The 16,917-nt window shown below is 36.5% G+C and overlaps 1 protein-coding gene across 1 annotated transcript in view; it reads right to left on the bottom strand.

The window, feature by feature from the left end:
- ADAMTS20 (ADAM metallopeptidase with thrombospondin type 1 motif 20) overlaps positions 1-16,917 on the bottom strand; it is a 165,841-nt gene that overhangs the window by 87,335 nt on the left and 61,589 nt on the right. Inside the window, exons 12-18 of the mRNA XM_053556101.1 lie at positions 11,415-11,560; positions 9,867-10,048; positions 9,627-9,763; positions 6,408-6,525; positions 4,401-4,496; positions 2,125-2,291; positions 1,840-1,969 (exon numbers count right to left, since the gene is read on the bottom strand). Coding sequence (XP_053412076.1) covers positions 1,840-1,969; positions 2,125-2,291; positions 4,401-4,496; positions 6,408-6,525; positions 9,627-9,763; positions 9,867-10,048; positions 11,415-11,560 — 976 coding nt within the window. The remainder of the gene's footprint in view (positions 1-1,839; positions 1,970-2,124; positions 2,292-4,400; positions 4,497-6,407; positions 6,526-9,626; positions 9,764-9,866; positions 10,049-11,414; positions 11,561-16,917) is intronic.

Below are 16,917 nucleotides of genomic sequence, written 5' to 3'. Positions count from 1 at the left end.
GGAAATTAGAAAGCAAACCTTTCAAAATGGTAAAGAAAAATAATCTATTTTAGAATTTATATCAGTCTCTCAATCAAGCATGAGAATAGAATAATGCTATTTGTAGGTATGAAAGGTTTCAGAAAACTACTTCTTTTCTCAGGAAAGTACTGAGGGATATGTTCTACCCAACCAGGGAAGAAAATTAAAAAGTAGAATTTATAGGTTTTAGGAAACAGGGAAATCAACGCAGAACCACAGAGATTTCCCCGGATAAGAGGACAGTTGTACAGCAAACTTAAAAAGGACTACATACAAATCACAGCAAGAGAAAAGAGGGCCATGGCAGCAAAAAGTAAGGTGAAAAAAACTGAAATTGAAATATAAAATAACACACTTGAAAATATTAGAGACAAAATGTATAGTCCTGACAAGGAGTTTTTGTCCTTTTAGCACACAGAAACAAACGAACCTGAGAGAACACATGTTCCCCGGCACACCCCTGCACAAGAAACCTCGCCTGATCTGGATTCCCACGCCATCTCTCACCGTGTTTGTCCAAACTTCCATTCTGAAGCCTGTTATTCTTTAATTGGTGTGCTCACTGCATTTTAGACTGTTCCTTCATCCTGCTGTTGCTTGAATTTGTCCTCCTGGCCCCCCATATCCATGCCCACAGGTGAGCTTATCCACTCAATGCTAAAATGCTGGCCCCAGCTCCTCAAACTCCAATTATCTTCTGTAAAGTATAGCCAGGACCTTTCTGTCAAAACGAATTCTTCCTTCTTCTATGTGACCAAAGCTCTTTGTGTTTTCCCTGCAGCGTTTATCCCAGTTGGCCTTGCATCTGAATGTATTCCCCAAGTGGTAACTCTGGATAGTGCTGGGCCTTTTCCTGAATGGGACACCACCGCTTCTCCGGCACTCTTTCAGACTCACTGCCTCCGGCCAGTCGCTTTCTCTCACAAACCCTTCTCCAAACTGTCCTGAGCTTCCTCTCCTCCAACCCACGGCTCCCCTCATTCCCACACCTTTTCTCTATTTCCAATGACAACTCCTTCCATTCTATACACACTCCATCACCTTCAGCTTCAATCTCCTCCCAAACTGCTCCCTCCAACTTTTATTATGGTCTGCTCTGGAGCATGGCATCTGCCATTCTAAATTAAGACACCAACTCATTCATCTGCTACTGTACTTTAAAACTTGAATGCAGAATTGGGCTCTTAGTAAGAATCTGAAACAAAGTGTTCCTTCATAAATGGGCACTGCATTGAACATAGTGTCACATGATCAAGTCCCCACAGTTGCAGATTGCATAGGCTCTGGTCTTTACACTTTCCTTCTCCACTGTCAAGCTCCCTGCTTTTCCAGCCCCCACTCTACTCCCTCTGGTTTTTTGCCATCAGTATAGTACAAATATATTTTCTCATGCTCAGGGAAGAGAAATAAAAGTATGAAGGAACATTAGCTATTTCAACACTGAGAGAGGGAGATAGGCTGTTGAAAAAGAGAGGATGGAGATGAGTGAACAAAAGGGCAGAAATCTCACCGAGAAGCAGGACGTGAGTTAGAGAAACTTACTGTGGCTATCAAAGAAAGAATGAGAATGTGAAAGGAGAGGAAAGCAGCAATAATGGAGAATATGGACAAGGGTAGCATTAAATGGGGCTGTTACGTATTAGAAGCAGAAAGATCCAGTAAGGAGAAAAGCAGAAAGGGAAATGAGATGAGAAACCTTGACTGTGTGGAAATGCCTGGACAGTGGGGTGGACGTTGACATCCAGACCCAAAAGTACCCAAAATGACACCACCCATCCAGTCAAACTTCTGCCTCTTATTTAATAAATACCACTGTACCTTGACACATTTTGGTACAGTCTTGCCACGGTCCATATGGATCCCAGGTGAAATGGTCATCCCTCTCATCTACAGGGACACTGAAGGAATAATGTACATCGGGGTTGTACAAATTACCCACACACAACACCTACATGAAAATACAAAAGAACATACAATTAATTCATAAAAGGTAAATTATTAAGACATCACCTTTAGTGTCAATAATGAGTGTTAAATACTTAGCTAGTAGTTTACTTGTCAATGATTGAGGTTAAGTTTTACTAGTAACGACTGAGAACTCACCTGCAAAATAAGCTCTTCCTCTAGTCGATCAGTACTATTAATTCTTTCAATTGAGTTGTTTGAACCACTGTATTCAAAAATAGCTCCTTGTACATTGATTTCTTTTTTTGACATACTCACAACAAAATGACCATTCAAAAGAAAATTCCCTTGAGTGTCAGACAATGCTGTGAAAGAATAAAATATTACTTATGAAATAGTAAAATTAGCCAAGAGTATAAAAAATACTTATCGTTTTGTTTTTTATTTAAGAGACAGGATCTCACCCTATTGCCTAGGCTGCTGGGGTGCAGTGGCATGACCACAGCTCATTACAGCCTTAAATTCCCAGCCTCAAGCAATCCTCCCACCTCAGCCCTCTATGTAGCTGAAACTACAGGAATGTGCCAACAGGCCCAGCTTATTCATTTTTTGTAGAGATGTCATCTCACCATGTTGAGGTGACCCAGGCTTGTCTCAAACTTCTGGGTTCAGGCTATCCTCTGGTCTCAGCCTCCTAGAATACTGGGTTACAGGCTTAAAAGTGTATTAAGTATCAAGTGCCGTGGTATTTACTTTCAGTTTTCAGGAGGAATATAATAATCAACATATTACACTAAGAAAACCCCCACATTCATTAAGTACTTTTTTGCTCGCTTCTCAGTGAAACAATAAATGTTTTTCTAAAAACATTTGTTTTGATATTCCAGCAAAACTTCTGGCCCAGTCCCAGAAAGATATGTCTACATTTAGAAAGTAACAGAAATCTATTAAATTATTTATGTACAATATGGTAGCAGATATCTACGTATATGTAACTAGATAACATTTTTAGCAAAAGGAATGTTAACTAATATAAAAAAATCAAAATATTTACATTTGATTTTTTTTTTTTCCAGTTTTTGGTCAGGGCCACGTTTGAACCCACCACTTCCGGTGTATGGGGCTGGCACGGTACTCCTTGAGCCACAGGTGCCCCCCCTACATTTGATTTTCTTTGGGAAATATTTCATACTTTGTATTTGGGTAAAATTGATGTCACATAAAATTAACCATTTTAAATGGACAATTCAGTGGCTTTCAGTATAGTCACAATGTTGTACAAACACCACTTCTACTTAGTTCCAAAACATTTTCATTCCCCCACAAGGAAACCCTGTACACCTTAAGCACCTGTCCCTTTACATTTGATTCTATAGTGCCAAATGGGATTCCTGAGGAAAGCCCTTCATTATAGATTCAGATCACCAGTTAATACACATTAAGTATGTGGGTCGATATCTACATATCTTATTAACATAAAGTAAATACTTTCTCAATATCACCTACTTCAGCTTAAGTCAACATTAAGATACTTCTTAGAAGAAAAAGGTTTGTAAAACATTCTTTTCATGTTTGTGCCTTAATGAAATTCTTTGATTCTGAAATCTAATATTTAAAAATAAATAATATAAATTAAGTCTATACTCTAGAAATAACTGAGAGACTATATACTGTGACTACATTTACTAATATCTAACAATGTAAAAACCACAGTTCTTTTTCTATCTTTTTTGTATACAAGAGATATTTTTAAAATTTCATTTAAATACTTTTTCTACATGGTAAAAAAAACATTTAAGAAAACGATTTAAAACAGTGCTCACACCTGTAATCTTAGCACTAGGCCAAGGCAGGTGGATTGGTTGAGCTCAGGAGTTTGACATCAGCCTGAGTAAGAGTGAGACCACATCTCCACTAAAAATAAAAAAATTAACTGAGTATGGTGGAGGGCGCCTGTAGTCCCAAGCTACTTGGGAGAAGGCATCAGGAGCATTTCTTGAACCCAGGAGTTTGGAGTAACTGTGAACTAGGCTGATACCACAGGATTCTAGCCTGGACAACAGAGTGAGGTTCTGTGTCCGTCTTAAAAAATGAAACAAAAACAAAACAAACAAACACTCACACATTTAACCTCAAGGAGTTCTATAATTAATATTAGATAAAGAAGATTGAAGATATTTCTATTCCAAATACATATGCAACTAATTGAATATTAACCTTTGGTTTTCTCAAATTCTCTTACGGGAAAAGACTAAAAACAAATTTATTTTTCAGAATTTCATTCATTTTTAAAAGGACGTGTTTTGTAAAGAATACATTTTGCTTAGGAAGAACATATGTAAAGGGAGTCAGTATGAACTGACATTGCTCAAGGGAGTCTTTCTGGTTGCGTTCTAGGGATTTACATCAACCACAGATCTCTATGAAATTGCATATGAACCACATATTGGCTGCTGTTTACTGGAAATGTTTACCAAGATAATTGTCATCTTCTGGTTTTCCAGAATAGCTGTGCTGAAGAATGTCAATGTTTGTTGCTCCTGCGGGAATCTTTACAACAACATTATAACCTGCAACATAATTTTACACATGTTAAATTTCACAAAAAGCAGATGGCCTAGAGGTTATTACTGCTGAATGATTGGAAAATATGAATAGCATAGTCAGCCTTAATTTCATTTTATCTTTTGAAAATGATAAAGTGGTTATTTCTTTGAATCAATGCCTTACACAAATTACTTAACTTTTCCTAATTTTTTCTTACTTCTAAAATTCTTAATATTAGAATGGTATCAAGCTAATATTTTAGCTCCTGAGTTGCTTAATACATATATTCATTTTAAAACTGGACTAACACTCTTATACTTTCTACTGGGAAAAGAAACACAGAATTTCAAACACATAGTACTATTTGCAAATCCAGGCGGTAGCAAAATAACTGGTCATTGCTATATGTTCAGAGATTCAGTGAACAACAAAATAATGAATTTTTAAAATTTCATTATTGAAAAATAATAAAAAACAACAAAATTATTTTCTCAATATTTTAGGGTTTTTATAGCCAGGAATATCTTTAATCTACTCCCAAAATTTGACATTATTTTTTTAAAGTATACTAAAAACTTACTATGAGAAAAGTAAAAGTTTTACTCAAGTGAGGAAAGTAAATAGTTCCATTTTATGAGACCAAATTCAGCAACACTGGCACTGCTGAAAAGAGGAAACACTATGGTAAACAGGAAAAAATACCTTCTCAACATTAAAATACTCATATTACATACTCATCTTTACTAGTAATAGAACATTTTTTCAAGAAAGACTAAAGCATTGCAAAGGTGACAAGATGAAAGCTACCACCAGGGGGCAGAAATGTGAAAAATGCTAGTGAAATCCTACAAATGAGAAAAGGTGTTTTCTCATTTGCAAATTAATTAATTCACACAATTTTCAAAGAATTTGGGATATGTGGTTTTATTGTGGATTTTTTTTTTCATTGAATATGGTATTGATGGCTACAGAGGGGGTCAAATATGTGTGGCTCCAATGAATAACAATTAGAAAAATAGTATGTCAAGTTATCTAGTAACTAAGATTCCTAAGTATCACTGAGTTCAAAATGTATAACACTTTTCATATAGATAAGAAATAAATTTTTAGTTTCGAATTATACTGCTTTAATTGGAATCATTAACTTAACTGATCAAAAATATGAACACAATTTAAAGCTGAACAATAAGACATTAAAAAATAAATTTTAATCCCCAAGGAAAGTTTAAAGGGTAGATTTTACTTTCTTTTATTAAAAAATGTTTGTCTAAAAAATTTTAGAATGGAAAATATCTGATATATTTCCATAAGATTTTGAAGAAACATAAATTCATGGCCACCAAATACTAATTACATCTATAATCCAAATACTGCCTAGAAAATCACATGTGATTAAAATTATGAATCAATATTTAAATTAATGGTTTTATCCTTTTCCTTCAATCAATATTTTCAATATTAATAAGAAACACAACAGATAGCCCATGTCAAACCAAAGAAAAATATGTGGTTTAAATAATGAAAATATTTAAATACAAGTTTCCTGCAAAGAATCATGATGGAAACATTTTAGGTTGCTGGAGCATCTGCAAAAGCACTTCACTAATTGAGGAACTACTCACATATCACAGACAAATAACACTGGATTTACTCTAATAAATGAATCTAATTATACTTATTAAATACAACTAAATACATTTATGTATCTAAATATATATATTTTCATTGGCCAGGTAAATTTATTAATTCAAGGATACATCTAATACAGAATAAAATTAAATTTTTATATTCAGACAATTTTTCTTTAACTACCATTTTGGGCTAAGGGTACAGAGTAGATAAAACAATGAAAAGGCATTCCCATTGTACCATCATTACTTACTCCACTATTATATTAAACAAAAGAGAAAACTAGAAACAAATACACAGCTTACCATAATGAGCACTGTTGAAGATACCTGCCATTGTCCTACAGGAAGAGTTGTCCCCACCACACACTCCACATTTGTCTCTCTTCGCCTTGGAGTTCAGCACGTGATCACAGCCAGCTTGCTTCAAAACAGAATTATTACAACTGATAGTGTAAAAATGACTACTTAGAAATATGGTGCTTTAAAATTTACAAAGTTCTTTTCACAAAATTCTTTCAGTTAACAGGGTATTTGGTACAACAGGATTGTTTCGGGATTGTTTCAGACTAGTAGATACCGCTACTAGTCTTGTGGTATGTCACTATTTTCACACATCCATTCACATGGTCTAAAAGGCCGTGTTTTTTGTTTTTTTTTGTAGAGACAGAGTCTCACTGTACCGCCCTCGGGTAGAGCGCCGTGGCATCACACAGCTCACAGCAACCTCTAACTCTTGGGCTTCCGCGATTCTCTTGCCTCAGCCTCCCAAGCAGCTGGGACTACAGGCGCCCGCCACAACGCCCGGCTATTTTTATGTTGCAGTTTGGCGGGGGCTGGGTTTGAACCCGCCACCCTCGGCATATGGGGCCGGCGCCCTACTCACTGAGCCACAGGCGCCTCCCTAAAAGGCAGTGTTTTTAAAGGGCTCATCCACATACGCGTATCTCCTGCATCAGAATCACACGGAGTGGTATTTAAAAAGGCAAGATTCCCAGATTTTCTGAATTACTTGGAGTTAAAAACCTAGACGTCCATATTGTAACACTGACATTGATTCCTATGCCCATTATCATTTGAAAACCACTCTTTAAAAAATATAATTCAGGGTGGTGCCTGTGGCTCAAGGAGTAGGGCGCAGATCCCATATGCCGGAGGTGGTGGGTTCAAACCTAGCCCCGGCCAAAACCCAAAAAAATTATATATATATATATATAATTCAAAGAAATAAAGTATGATTATGTGATACGTTAGAATATTCTAAAAAAAGTCTTTAAGATTAATTTCAACTTATGACCTTGGAACTCCAATAATAATATCCATTTCAAATAAACACTAAAAGAAATAATTTCCCCAAATGAACACAATAGTGTTTATGATGAGAATGAATAAATGTATAAATAGGAAAGTAAATAGTTTACTTCAGAAGTTTCAAAAGACACATGCAGCTCCTCCCCATGCAAATGGTATCCTTTCCATATACTGCTTTCACTCTTTCAGTTCTTTGGAATAGTCCTTTAAATTTAGTGATCAGAAGAGAAAATTTCAAAAGCCTTATGGATTCTTTTACACACAAAGAAAATATTTCCAAATTGAAAATTTTACCCACATATTTTCTAAAAGTAATAAGCATCTATATGTTCTGATAATTTTCATCGTAATTGTTGCATTTTCTTAAGACTTTCTGCTGTTAATTTACATAAAACATACATTTTTTGAGTCACTGAGTAATCTTTTTCTAGGACTTAAGCAATTTCCAGTGGGTAAGTTATTTTAAGTGTCTTGAAACATCTCATTAGCTCATGGGTGTAAGGCATTTAATTACTTAGTATTTTTTATAGGGAAATAAAATTGATAATAGTACTTTTATAGGGAAATGAAATTGAATTAAGCTCCATCTTAAGAAATGTATGAGTTCATCAGCTTAGATTTACATATTCTCTATTTTTAAATTGGCAGATAACGTATGTCATTATGCACAACATGATGTCTTTAAATATATGTACATTGTGGAATGGTTACTTCTGGGGTTCAAATGCATTAACTCCAGTAGTCATCATTTCTGTTTTGAGAGGACGTCCATCAGCACTAAATATCCATTAAAACATCCACTCAAAAACAGAACTACCATATGGTCCAGCAATCCCACTTGTGGGAATGTGCCCAAAGGAAATGAAATCAGTATGTCAAAGAGAGAGCTGCCCTCCAGTGTTTATGACAGCACCATCCACAATAGCCAAGATACAGAATCAACCTCAGGTCCAACTGTGGATGCCCGGGATAAAGAAAATGTGGCTCCTAGACACTGTGGAATACTATTCAGACATACAAACAAATGAAGTCTTGCCGTTTGTGGCAACATGAATGGGCCTGTAGGACAGACATTATATTAAATGGAAGGAGCCAGGCACAGAAGGACAAATGCTGCAAGATCTCACTCACTGTGAAACCTACAAAAGATGACCTCATAGAAGCATACTCACTGTATTCTTCAGTCCACATTCACGTCTTCACTATCCTAGCTCCCAAACTCACCATCCAGCCTCAAGATTAACATCTGCAGTGTCTGAGCTTTAAGGTCTCACCTGCTCATACCTAGAATCCTGCTAAATTTCCCACCTACCCCTAATCTTCTCCTAACCAGAACATTCTAAAGGGTCTAAGATTTGACTAAGCAAATCAAATCACCTTTCTCCCCAGACTTCAAATCCGTCGATACATTCCCAAGAAGTTAAGAAAAAAACTGCACGTGCCAACCCTTTGCTAGTCCCAAATTCCAACCCTTATCCCTTACTTCCTCACCTTTCTAAAACCTACTCATCTTCAATACCTAGCATGAGCCTCTCACTCTCCATGAAGGGCTCTCTGAATCCTTTATCCACCTCCACGTGAAATAAGGCACTACCTCCTCAACTTCTCCATGCTACCCTGCAGAGGACCCATGGCACAGCGTCATAATTGTTTACACAACTATCTCCCCATATGATTCTGTGACCATCTTGTAAGTGGGGCCTCTGCTCCATCCTTTGACCTGGTGATTTTCAACAGTACCTGACATCGCGTAGCTACTCAATCAATCAATGTTTGTTGAGTGAACATAAAAAATAAGAGACAGAGAGCCAGGGGGAGAGAGAGGAAGGATGTCCATGGCTTTAATGCAGAGGGAAAAATATCCCCAAAGAAAGTTTACATTTGAAGTAGCAAAAGCACTTTATAACCCTTGTATCATATAATTGTTTTTCTTTTAAGGAAGCTGACCTTACTACCAACTTGATTATGAGTACAATAGACAAAGAAAAATCAGCAAATTAATCCTAAATGCTTTAAGAGTCATTCTCAATGACAGAGAATTGCCTAGTAAGGAGACTAGCCAAACTCATACAGACAGCTTGATATCAAAATACGCTTAACTAGAATTCATAAGACCATATCCTGAAGTAATAAAAGTAATATTTTGTTAGAGAAATAGAAAAACAATTTTCTTAAAGTCACTTTAAATATAATAGAGACATCCAGTTTAATTACCCGACACAGGCCTTGAACACAGATGTCATTAGTTTCAGTTCCACAAGGAGTACCATCAGCAACCCTGTCCTTCAACTGGTAAAAGTTAGTGGTTCCAGCAACCCGACAATAGAGTTTACAACGATCTTTTATGGCAACTGTAAAAAGAAAAAAGTCTGATTTGTAGTATACTATATTCAAGTTATGTGTTCCTATGTCCCCCCCAAAAATTTACATCAAAGAAATAGTATAATTACTTACTCCCACTGTACTTTGGAAGCCACCTCACATTAGGGGAAAGACCGTTGATGTTGAAATGTTTACCGTCAAAATCAGAGCACTGCTTCTCTCGAAAGTCTTGCTTGCCTTTTGGACATGAATCAGTATTACATGAGCGAAATTTCATCCGGCGGCCCACACAGTACTTTCCTCCGTTTCTTGGCCTAGTCAAATTCATTACATTTTAAAGCGCATCAGTACAAAATTAATTTGGCCATTTATTTCTAAAACTTTTCCATTCTTTCCAGGATTTGGAAAATCACTGATGTTCCACTAACACTTTTTGCTTTTAACAGATGTAACAGAGGTTTTAAGCAATTCCATGACTAATGTACCATAAAAATCTACACTTTAGGGTGGATACTGAGGCCTGGAGGGCAAAAATATCTTATCTTTGACTAGATTAACTCATAAATTAATGACGTGAATTTCTTTTAAAACTTCAAAAAGTACTTGTTCAGTTTTCTGACATAATAAAGATGATAATAAAGGAAGACATCATGTTAAATAAAAAGGAAATACACATGCGTCTTTGTTACATGTATCTATCACTCAGCTCTGCGTTGAGTAAGTGAACAGCACATTTCAAGAAGTTTCATGGTATAAATCTACATACATGCCTATTTAAACTTAAACCAGAAAATACAAGGTTTTTTTTTTACAGAATTTTTAGAATACAAAGACTTCCACTATAATTTGTCATTCTAAAATGTAAATGTACTAAGTTAGATTTTATTCAGAAGATGTCACATTTCTATATTAAAAATGCTTGTTAATAAGTCTTTATGTAAAGAGTGTCATTTTGCTTACCAACTTATACATAACACATACAACAGAAACATTATTAAAAATCTTTATAGAATCTCTAAGCTCTTTTTTTTTTTTTTTGTGGTTTTTGGCTGGGGCTAGGTTTGAACCCGCCACCTCCGGCATATGGGACCGGCGCCCTACTCCTTGAGCCACAGGTGCCACCCCAGAATCTTTAAGCTCTTATAAATAGTTTGATGAGGGGGAGATATGCTTCAGAACTATTCAGCTAAGGGTAATGATGCATCTATAATATGAGAAGCAAAGAAAGATAATACGACATGTCAAATTATACAAAACAGTAAAAAAAACTGGTAACCAAACTACATATTTTGTCGGGAGGAGACAAAATACAAGTGGAAGGAGCCAGAATCTTTCATTAGGAATATAGTAAATGTGAAAATGCCATCATTTTACTGTCACTCATATTTAGAAGTATGTCTCAAGTTTATACATGTACTAAATCAGAAACAAACACAAAAAAGAAAAGAAAATGGCTCTGTCTCAGTTTAAAATATAAAATTTAATCTATTATTTTTGTTCTTGTTTTTTAAGATCTGAATCTAGCAAAATCTAAGGTAATATGGCTTAACCTATTCCAGAAGTTTTCTGAATCTCAGAAACTTACAGACTGACCTCCAGTTTTAGAAGTGAATGAAACTGATGTTTACTTTCTGGTGCCTTGAGATAATCTTAATTTACAGTGACATAAAAAAGACATACTCGGGACGATTACAGAGCCTGGTTGTGCTTTTGATTCCACCTCCACATGTTCTTGAACAAGAACTGTAAGGTCCCCATGGTCCCCATTCACCATCTACAGGACGTGTTTCCATTTCTTTATTTACACATAGCCCATGGTGGCAATGCTACAAAAATAACAAACACAAAGAAATAATTCATGTATATCTATGTAGAACATCACAATAATTATAACAGTAGTGTAAAGATCAATAGAAGAACAAAACGTAAACAATTTAAAGAAAATTGTTATTAATTCAGAAATGTGATTACATTTGACACCACTTTACAAGTATTTCCTATCCACTGAGTAAGATCTGTAGAATGCAAAAAGAATATAATATTTCTCTTGCCCTTGAGATTTAAAGTCTCCCTGGACAAGAAGAAAAATTAAACAGTAAAATGAAATATGATATTTTTAAAGAAGCAAATAAACATTAGGTTAATTGCAAATATGCCCATGCTTCCTTTTTTTTTTTTTAACTCAAAGATATCTATTTATGCTTTCTTTGTTTTTAACTTTTTAAGGAGACAGGGTCTCACTGTGTCACCCAGGCTAGACTACAGTGCCACAATCGTAGATCACTATCAACATGAAACTTTTAGGTCTCACGTAATCCTCTGGCCTCTGCCTCCTGAGTGGCTAGGATCACAGGTGGAAACCACCACACGAGGCTTATTTATTTGTTTATTTATTATTATTGAGCAGGGCCTTGCTCTGTTGTCCAGGCTGATCTTGAACTCCTGGCATCTCGCCTCTGCTTCCCAAAGTGCTGGGATTACAGACATGAGCCACCATGTCTAACTCACTCTCCCACTCCATTAGATAACTTTCTACTTTATCCTATCCAAAGTCTTAAATGATGATCTTGTTTCTTATTTTCATCAAAAAAATGGAACCTTACAGAAGAATCTCCCCACAATCTCCCATCACCCATTCTGCCCACCTAACAGAATCTGTATCCAGACAGACACTCAGCCTTGCTGCCTATTACGAGTAACCCACGATCACAAAGTCAATCCTTCCACATGTGCCCTTAATCTGATCCTTCTCACTACTCAAAACATCTCTCCAGAAATTCTCTAATCTCTTCTATGTCACCCTCATGTCAGTGATAGCTAATCAAGGTGTGGCCTTGCACTGATGCTGGTCTATGAACTAGTTACCAGTCTGTGGGGAGATTATACACAGAAATTAAGAGCGTGCATTTAGAAACTTCTATAGGAGTTTCACAGAGTAATTTTATGTTTATTAAAGAAAATAATTTAAATTTTACTTTATTTTTTAATTGTGATAAAAAACACAATAGAAAATGTGCCATCTTAGCCATTTTTACACTTGATCTTAGCCAAAAGGCTGAGAAGCGATTCATCTTAGCCATTTTTAAGTGGACAATTCAGTAGTGTTAAGTATATTCAATCAATCTCCAGAACTTTCTCATCTTGTACAATCTCCAGAACTTTTTCATCTTGTACAATCTCCAGAAATTTCTCATCTTGCACAATCTCCAGAAGTTTCTCATTTTGTACAATCAATCTCCGGAATTTCTCATCTTGTAAAACGGAAACCCATTAAACAACTACCATTTACACCTTCTCCTACCTCCTGGTAACTACCACTCTACTTTCTGTTTATGAATTTGACTACTGCAGATACTTCAGATAATTCGAATTATATAAGATCTGTCTTTTTGTGACTAGCTTATTTCACTTAGCATAATGTCCCCAAGGTCAACCCATCCATGTTGTACCATATGTCAGAACTTCCTTTTTCAGGATGAATGATATTCCATTGTGTGTTGTCTTAGTTCTATTTGTGCTGCTACAACAGAATATCCAATATTGGGTAATTTATAAAGAACAGACATCTATTTCTCAGAGGCCTGGGTTCTGGGAAGTCTAAGGTCAAGGCACCAGCAAGCCCAGTGTCTTATGAGGCCATTCACTTCATCCAAGATGGTGCCTTGCATATAGCATTCTTTGGAGAGCAGGGCAGAGGTGGAAGGCCCAGAAAGAGCCCTTTAATAAAATCAATAAACCCACTCATGAGGGCTCTTCCCTCATGGTCTAATCACCTCTTAAAAGCCTCACTTCCAACTTCCCAATACTGTTAGATTGGTAATTAAATTTCAACAAGAGTTTTGAAAGAGACAAATATTCCAACCACAGCATACAGATACTCCATGTTTTGTTTATCCATTCATGCATGGATAGACCCTGGGTTACTTCTATCTTTTAGCTGTTGTGAACAATTCTATGAACAAAGGTAAACAGAAATCTTTCTAAGACCCTGCTTTCAATTCTTTGGATATACACCCAAAAGTAGAATTCTTGAATCATGTGATAATTCTGGTTTTAATTTTTTTTGAGGAATAGCCATACTATTTCCTATAGAAAAATTTGGCTTATATTTTACCCTTCTTCTATTTCATTTTTCCTAGCAACAATAATATTTATTATTTTTTACAAAAGTATTAGTTTATAAATGGTCAGAAATTTTAAAAAAAGAAAAAAACCTGATTCTTTACTACAGATAATTTGAAGACTACTTCTCTACATCATTCCAATTATCATACAAACAAACTCTGATTTCTCCCACTTTAAAAACAAGGGCAATAAGGAAATCTGTCTTAGATCTCACTACTTCCCTCAGGAGTTACTGCCCCACTTTTCCTTGAAAGAGGTGTGTAAGCTCATTAGACAATCTATTAGACTCTCTCTGTTCTCTCACAACCCCACCCCATTCCTCCAAGAATCCGCTCCTAGCAGATCCCCAGTGGCCACTTGTCCCTTTCTGTCTTCCTTGACTTAACAGCAGTATGTGACACAGTTCATCACTTTTCCTCTTTGATATATATATTTTTTTCTTTTTAGTTTCTAGGGCTCCACACACTCTTGGCTTTCTTCCTTCCTCTATGATTAATCCTTCTGAGTTTCTTCTGCTCTTTCTTCTTATTCTTAATGTCAGAATGTCTCCAGGCTCATCATCTTTGTACTTTATTCTTTTCAATGAACAAACAGACCCTGTCCTCTTGCTCCTGGACTCTGGACTTGTATGTACAGTACAGCTGCTTATTCATGTTTACTTGAATGTTTAATAAATATTTCAAATATAGAAAACCCCAAACCACAGTCTTCTTCTTCCTCAAAACCTACTTCTCTTGTGTTGATCTAACTTGTTCAGACAAAAACCTAGTCATCCTATCCTGTCTCTTTTCCCTCCTCAAACACTCCACATCTAATACATTCTAAATGTTCTAGTTTCTCCTAACATCTCAAAAAAAATTAACTTTTCGCCATCCCACTGCTACCGCTCTGGTCTGAGCAGCCAGCATCTTCATCTCTATCACTGCAATACCTCCTTAAGTAAACAGCCTGTTTCCACTCTTGCCTGGACAATGTAGCCTCAATACAGTTGCCAGATGATCTTTTTGTAAACTTAGTTGTTAAACTAAGTCAAATCAGGTGATAATTCCACTCACATCCTTCATTATTTTATTTTGAGTAAATGCAAAGTTCCTGCAATGGTCTGCAAAGCCCTCCATGATATTCCTCTAGTTACTTCCTGAAGTTTCTCTCTTCACTCCACTCCAGCCACAGTGTTGGTCCTGCTCTTCCTTGTACACTCCCAGGCATTCTCTAGACTAGGCGTCCTCAAACTTTTTAAACAGGGGGCCAATTCACTGTCCCTCAGACCTATGGAGGACTGGACTACAGTTTAAAAAAGAAACAAATTCCTATGCACATTGCACATATCTTATTTTGAAGTAAAAAAACAAAACGGGAACAAATACAATCACACCACCTCATGTGGCCCACGGGCCGCAGTTTGAGGACCTCTGCCTAGACTTAGGACCTTAGCTGCTCCCTTTGTCTGGAACTCGCTTACCCCACATGTCCTCATAGCTAACTCTCTCATCTAATTTAGTAACTTCATATAAACTCTAACCTGACCACATTTTACAATACAATCTGGCCTTTCCTATCATAAAACTTGCAATCTTTTTCCTGTCCACATCACTGATCAGCTTGATGGTACTATTATAATAATTATTTGTACTATTCTAGTCTCCCCTTACAGTGTAAGCTCTACGAGGACAGGGACCTTTTCTGTGTTGTTCACTCATGTATGTAGAAACCTAAAATAGTGTCTGACAGAGTAGGCCTTTAATAAATCCTTGCTGAATGAACGGATACCATGAGCCAAGCTTATTAGCAGTAAAAATGCTTTGCTCTCCCCAATAGAACAAGTCATTAAATATGAGAAAGCCATATTAAAAGTGAATAAAAACAAAATCTCAGAGTAGAATGTTGTGTGCCTTGTATTTTGTAGGAATCTTTCATAAACAATTCAAATGATCCTTGATTTTTTTAATATAATTTGACAGATCGCAGCATAAACATTTTAGCCTGATAGAAATGTTTTACTTTTAATTGAGATGTTGGCTAATGTGTACCTACATTTGTTAAAATCTATCAAGCTATACACCTAAGATCTGCGCATTGTACTCATACGCCTTAATTTCAGAAAGTTATGTTCATACACAGCCACTGCAGTACATTTAGCTGCATACAAATAGCGCCTGGGCAGGGGAGAATTGGGTGGACACTGTGCCTCAGCGAGGAAAAATAACTGAATATGGCAAAGGAGGTCCTAAGAAGCCCAGAAGCAGAAAGTCATCATGAGCATTCTTCATGCAAACTTATCTGGAGGAGTACAGAAGCAGCACCCAGGTGCTTCTATCAACTGCTCAGAGTTTTCTAAGAAGTGCTCAGAGAGGTGGAAGACCATGTCTTCTAAAGAGAAAGGAAAAAGGTATGGCAAAGGCAAAAGAGACCCATTATGAAAGAGAAATGAAAACCTATCTCCTTCCCACAGGGAAAACATAAAAGAAGTTCAAGGATCCCTCCTTTGGCCTTGTTCTCCTTCTGTTCTGAGTACCATCCAAAGATCAAAGGAGAACATCTGGTCCATCCACTGGAGATGCTGCAGAGAACCTGAAAGAGACGTGGAGTAACACTGCTGCGGGTGACAAGCAGCCTTGTGAAGGCTGCAAAGCTGAAGGAAAAATACGAAAAGTATATTGCTGCGTGAGCTAAAGGAAAGCCTGATGCAGCAAAAAAGGGAGGTGTCAAGGCTGAAAAAGGCAAGAAAAAGAAGGAAGAGGAAGAAGCTGGGGGAGAAGAGGATGAAGAAGATGAAGAAGATGATGATAAGTTGGTTCTAGCACAGATTTTTTTCTCCTTATCTACAAAGCATTTAACTCCCTTGAATACAACTCACTCCTTTTAAAGACAAAAATTAAAATGGAAGGCTGTGCAAGATTTGTTATTAAACTACACAGTATCTTTTTTTGTATAGTTAAAACACTACCAAATGTGTCTTTTGACAGCCCCTCCTGGTTGTATTTTTAATAGCCACTAACGTTGCCTGGTATAGTATGGGGTTATATATTGGCATGGAAATGTAAAGCAGTCTCTTGAT

This window comes from Nycticebus coucang, chromosome 12 (assembly GCF_027406575.1).
Source record: "Nycticebus coucang isolate mNycCou1 chromosome 12, mNycCou1.pri, whole genome shotgun sequence".
Taxonomy (NCBI): Eukaryota; Metazoa; Chordata; class Mammalia; order Primates; family Lorisidae; genus Nycticebus; species Nycticebus coucang.
This window is presented reverse-complemented; position numbering and strand designations above follow the sequence as displayed.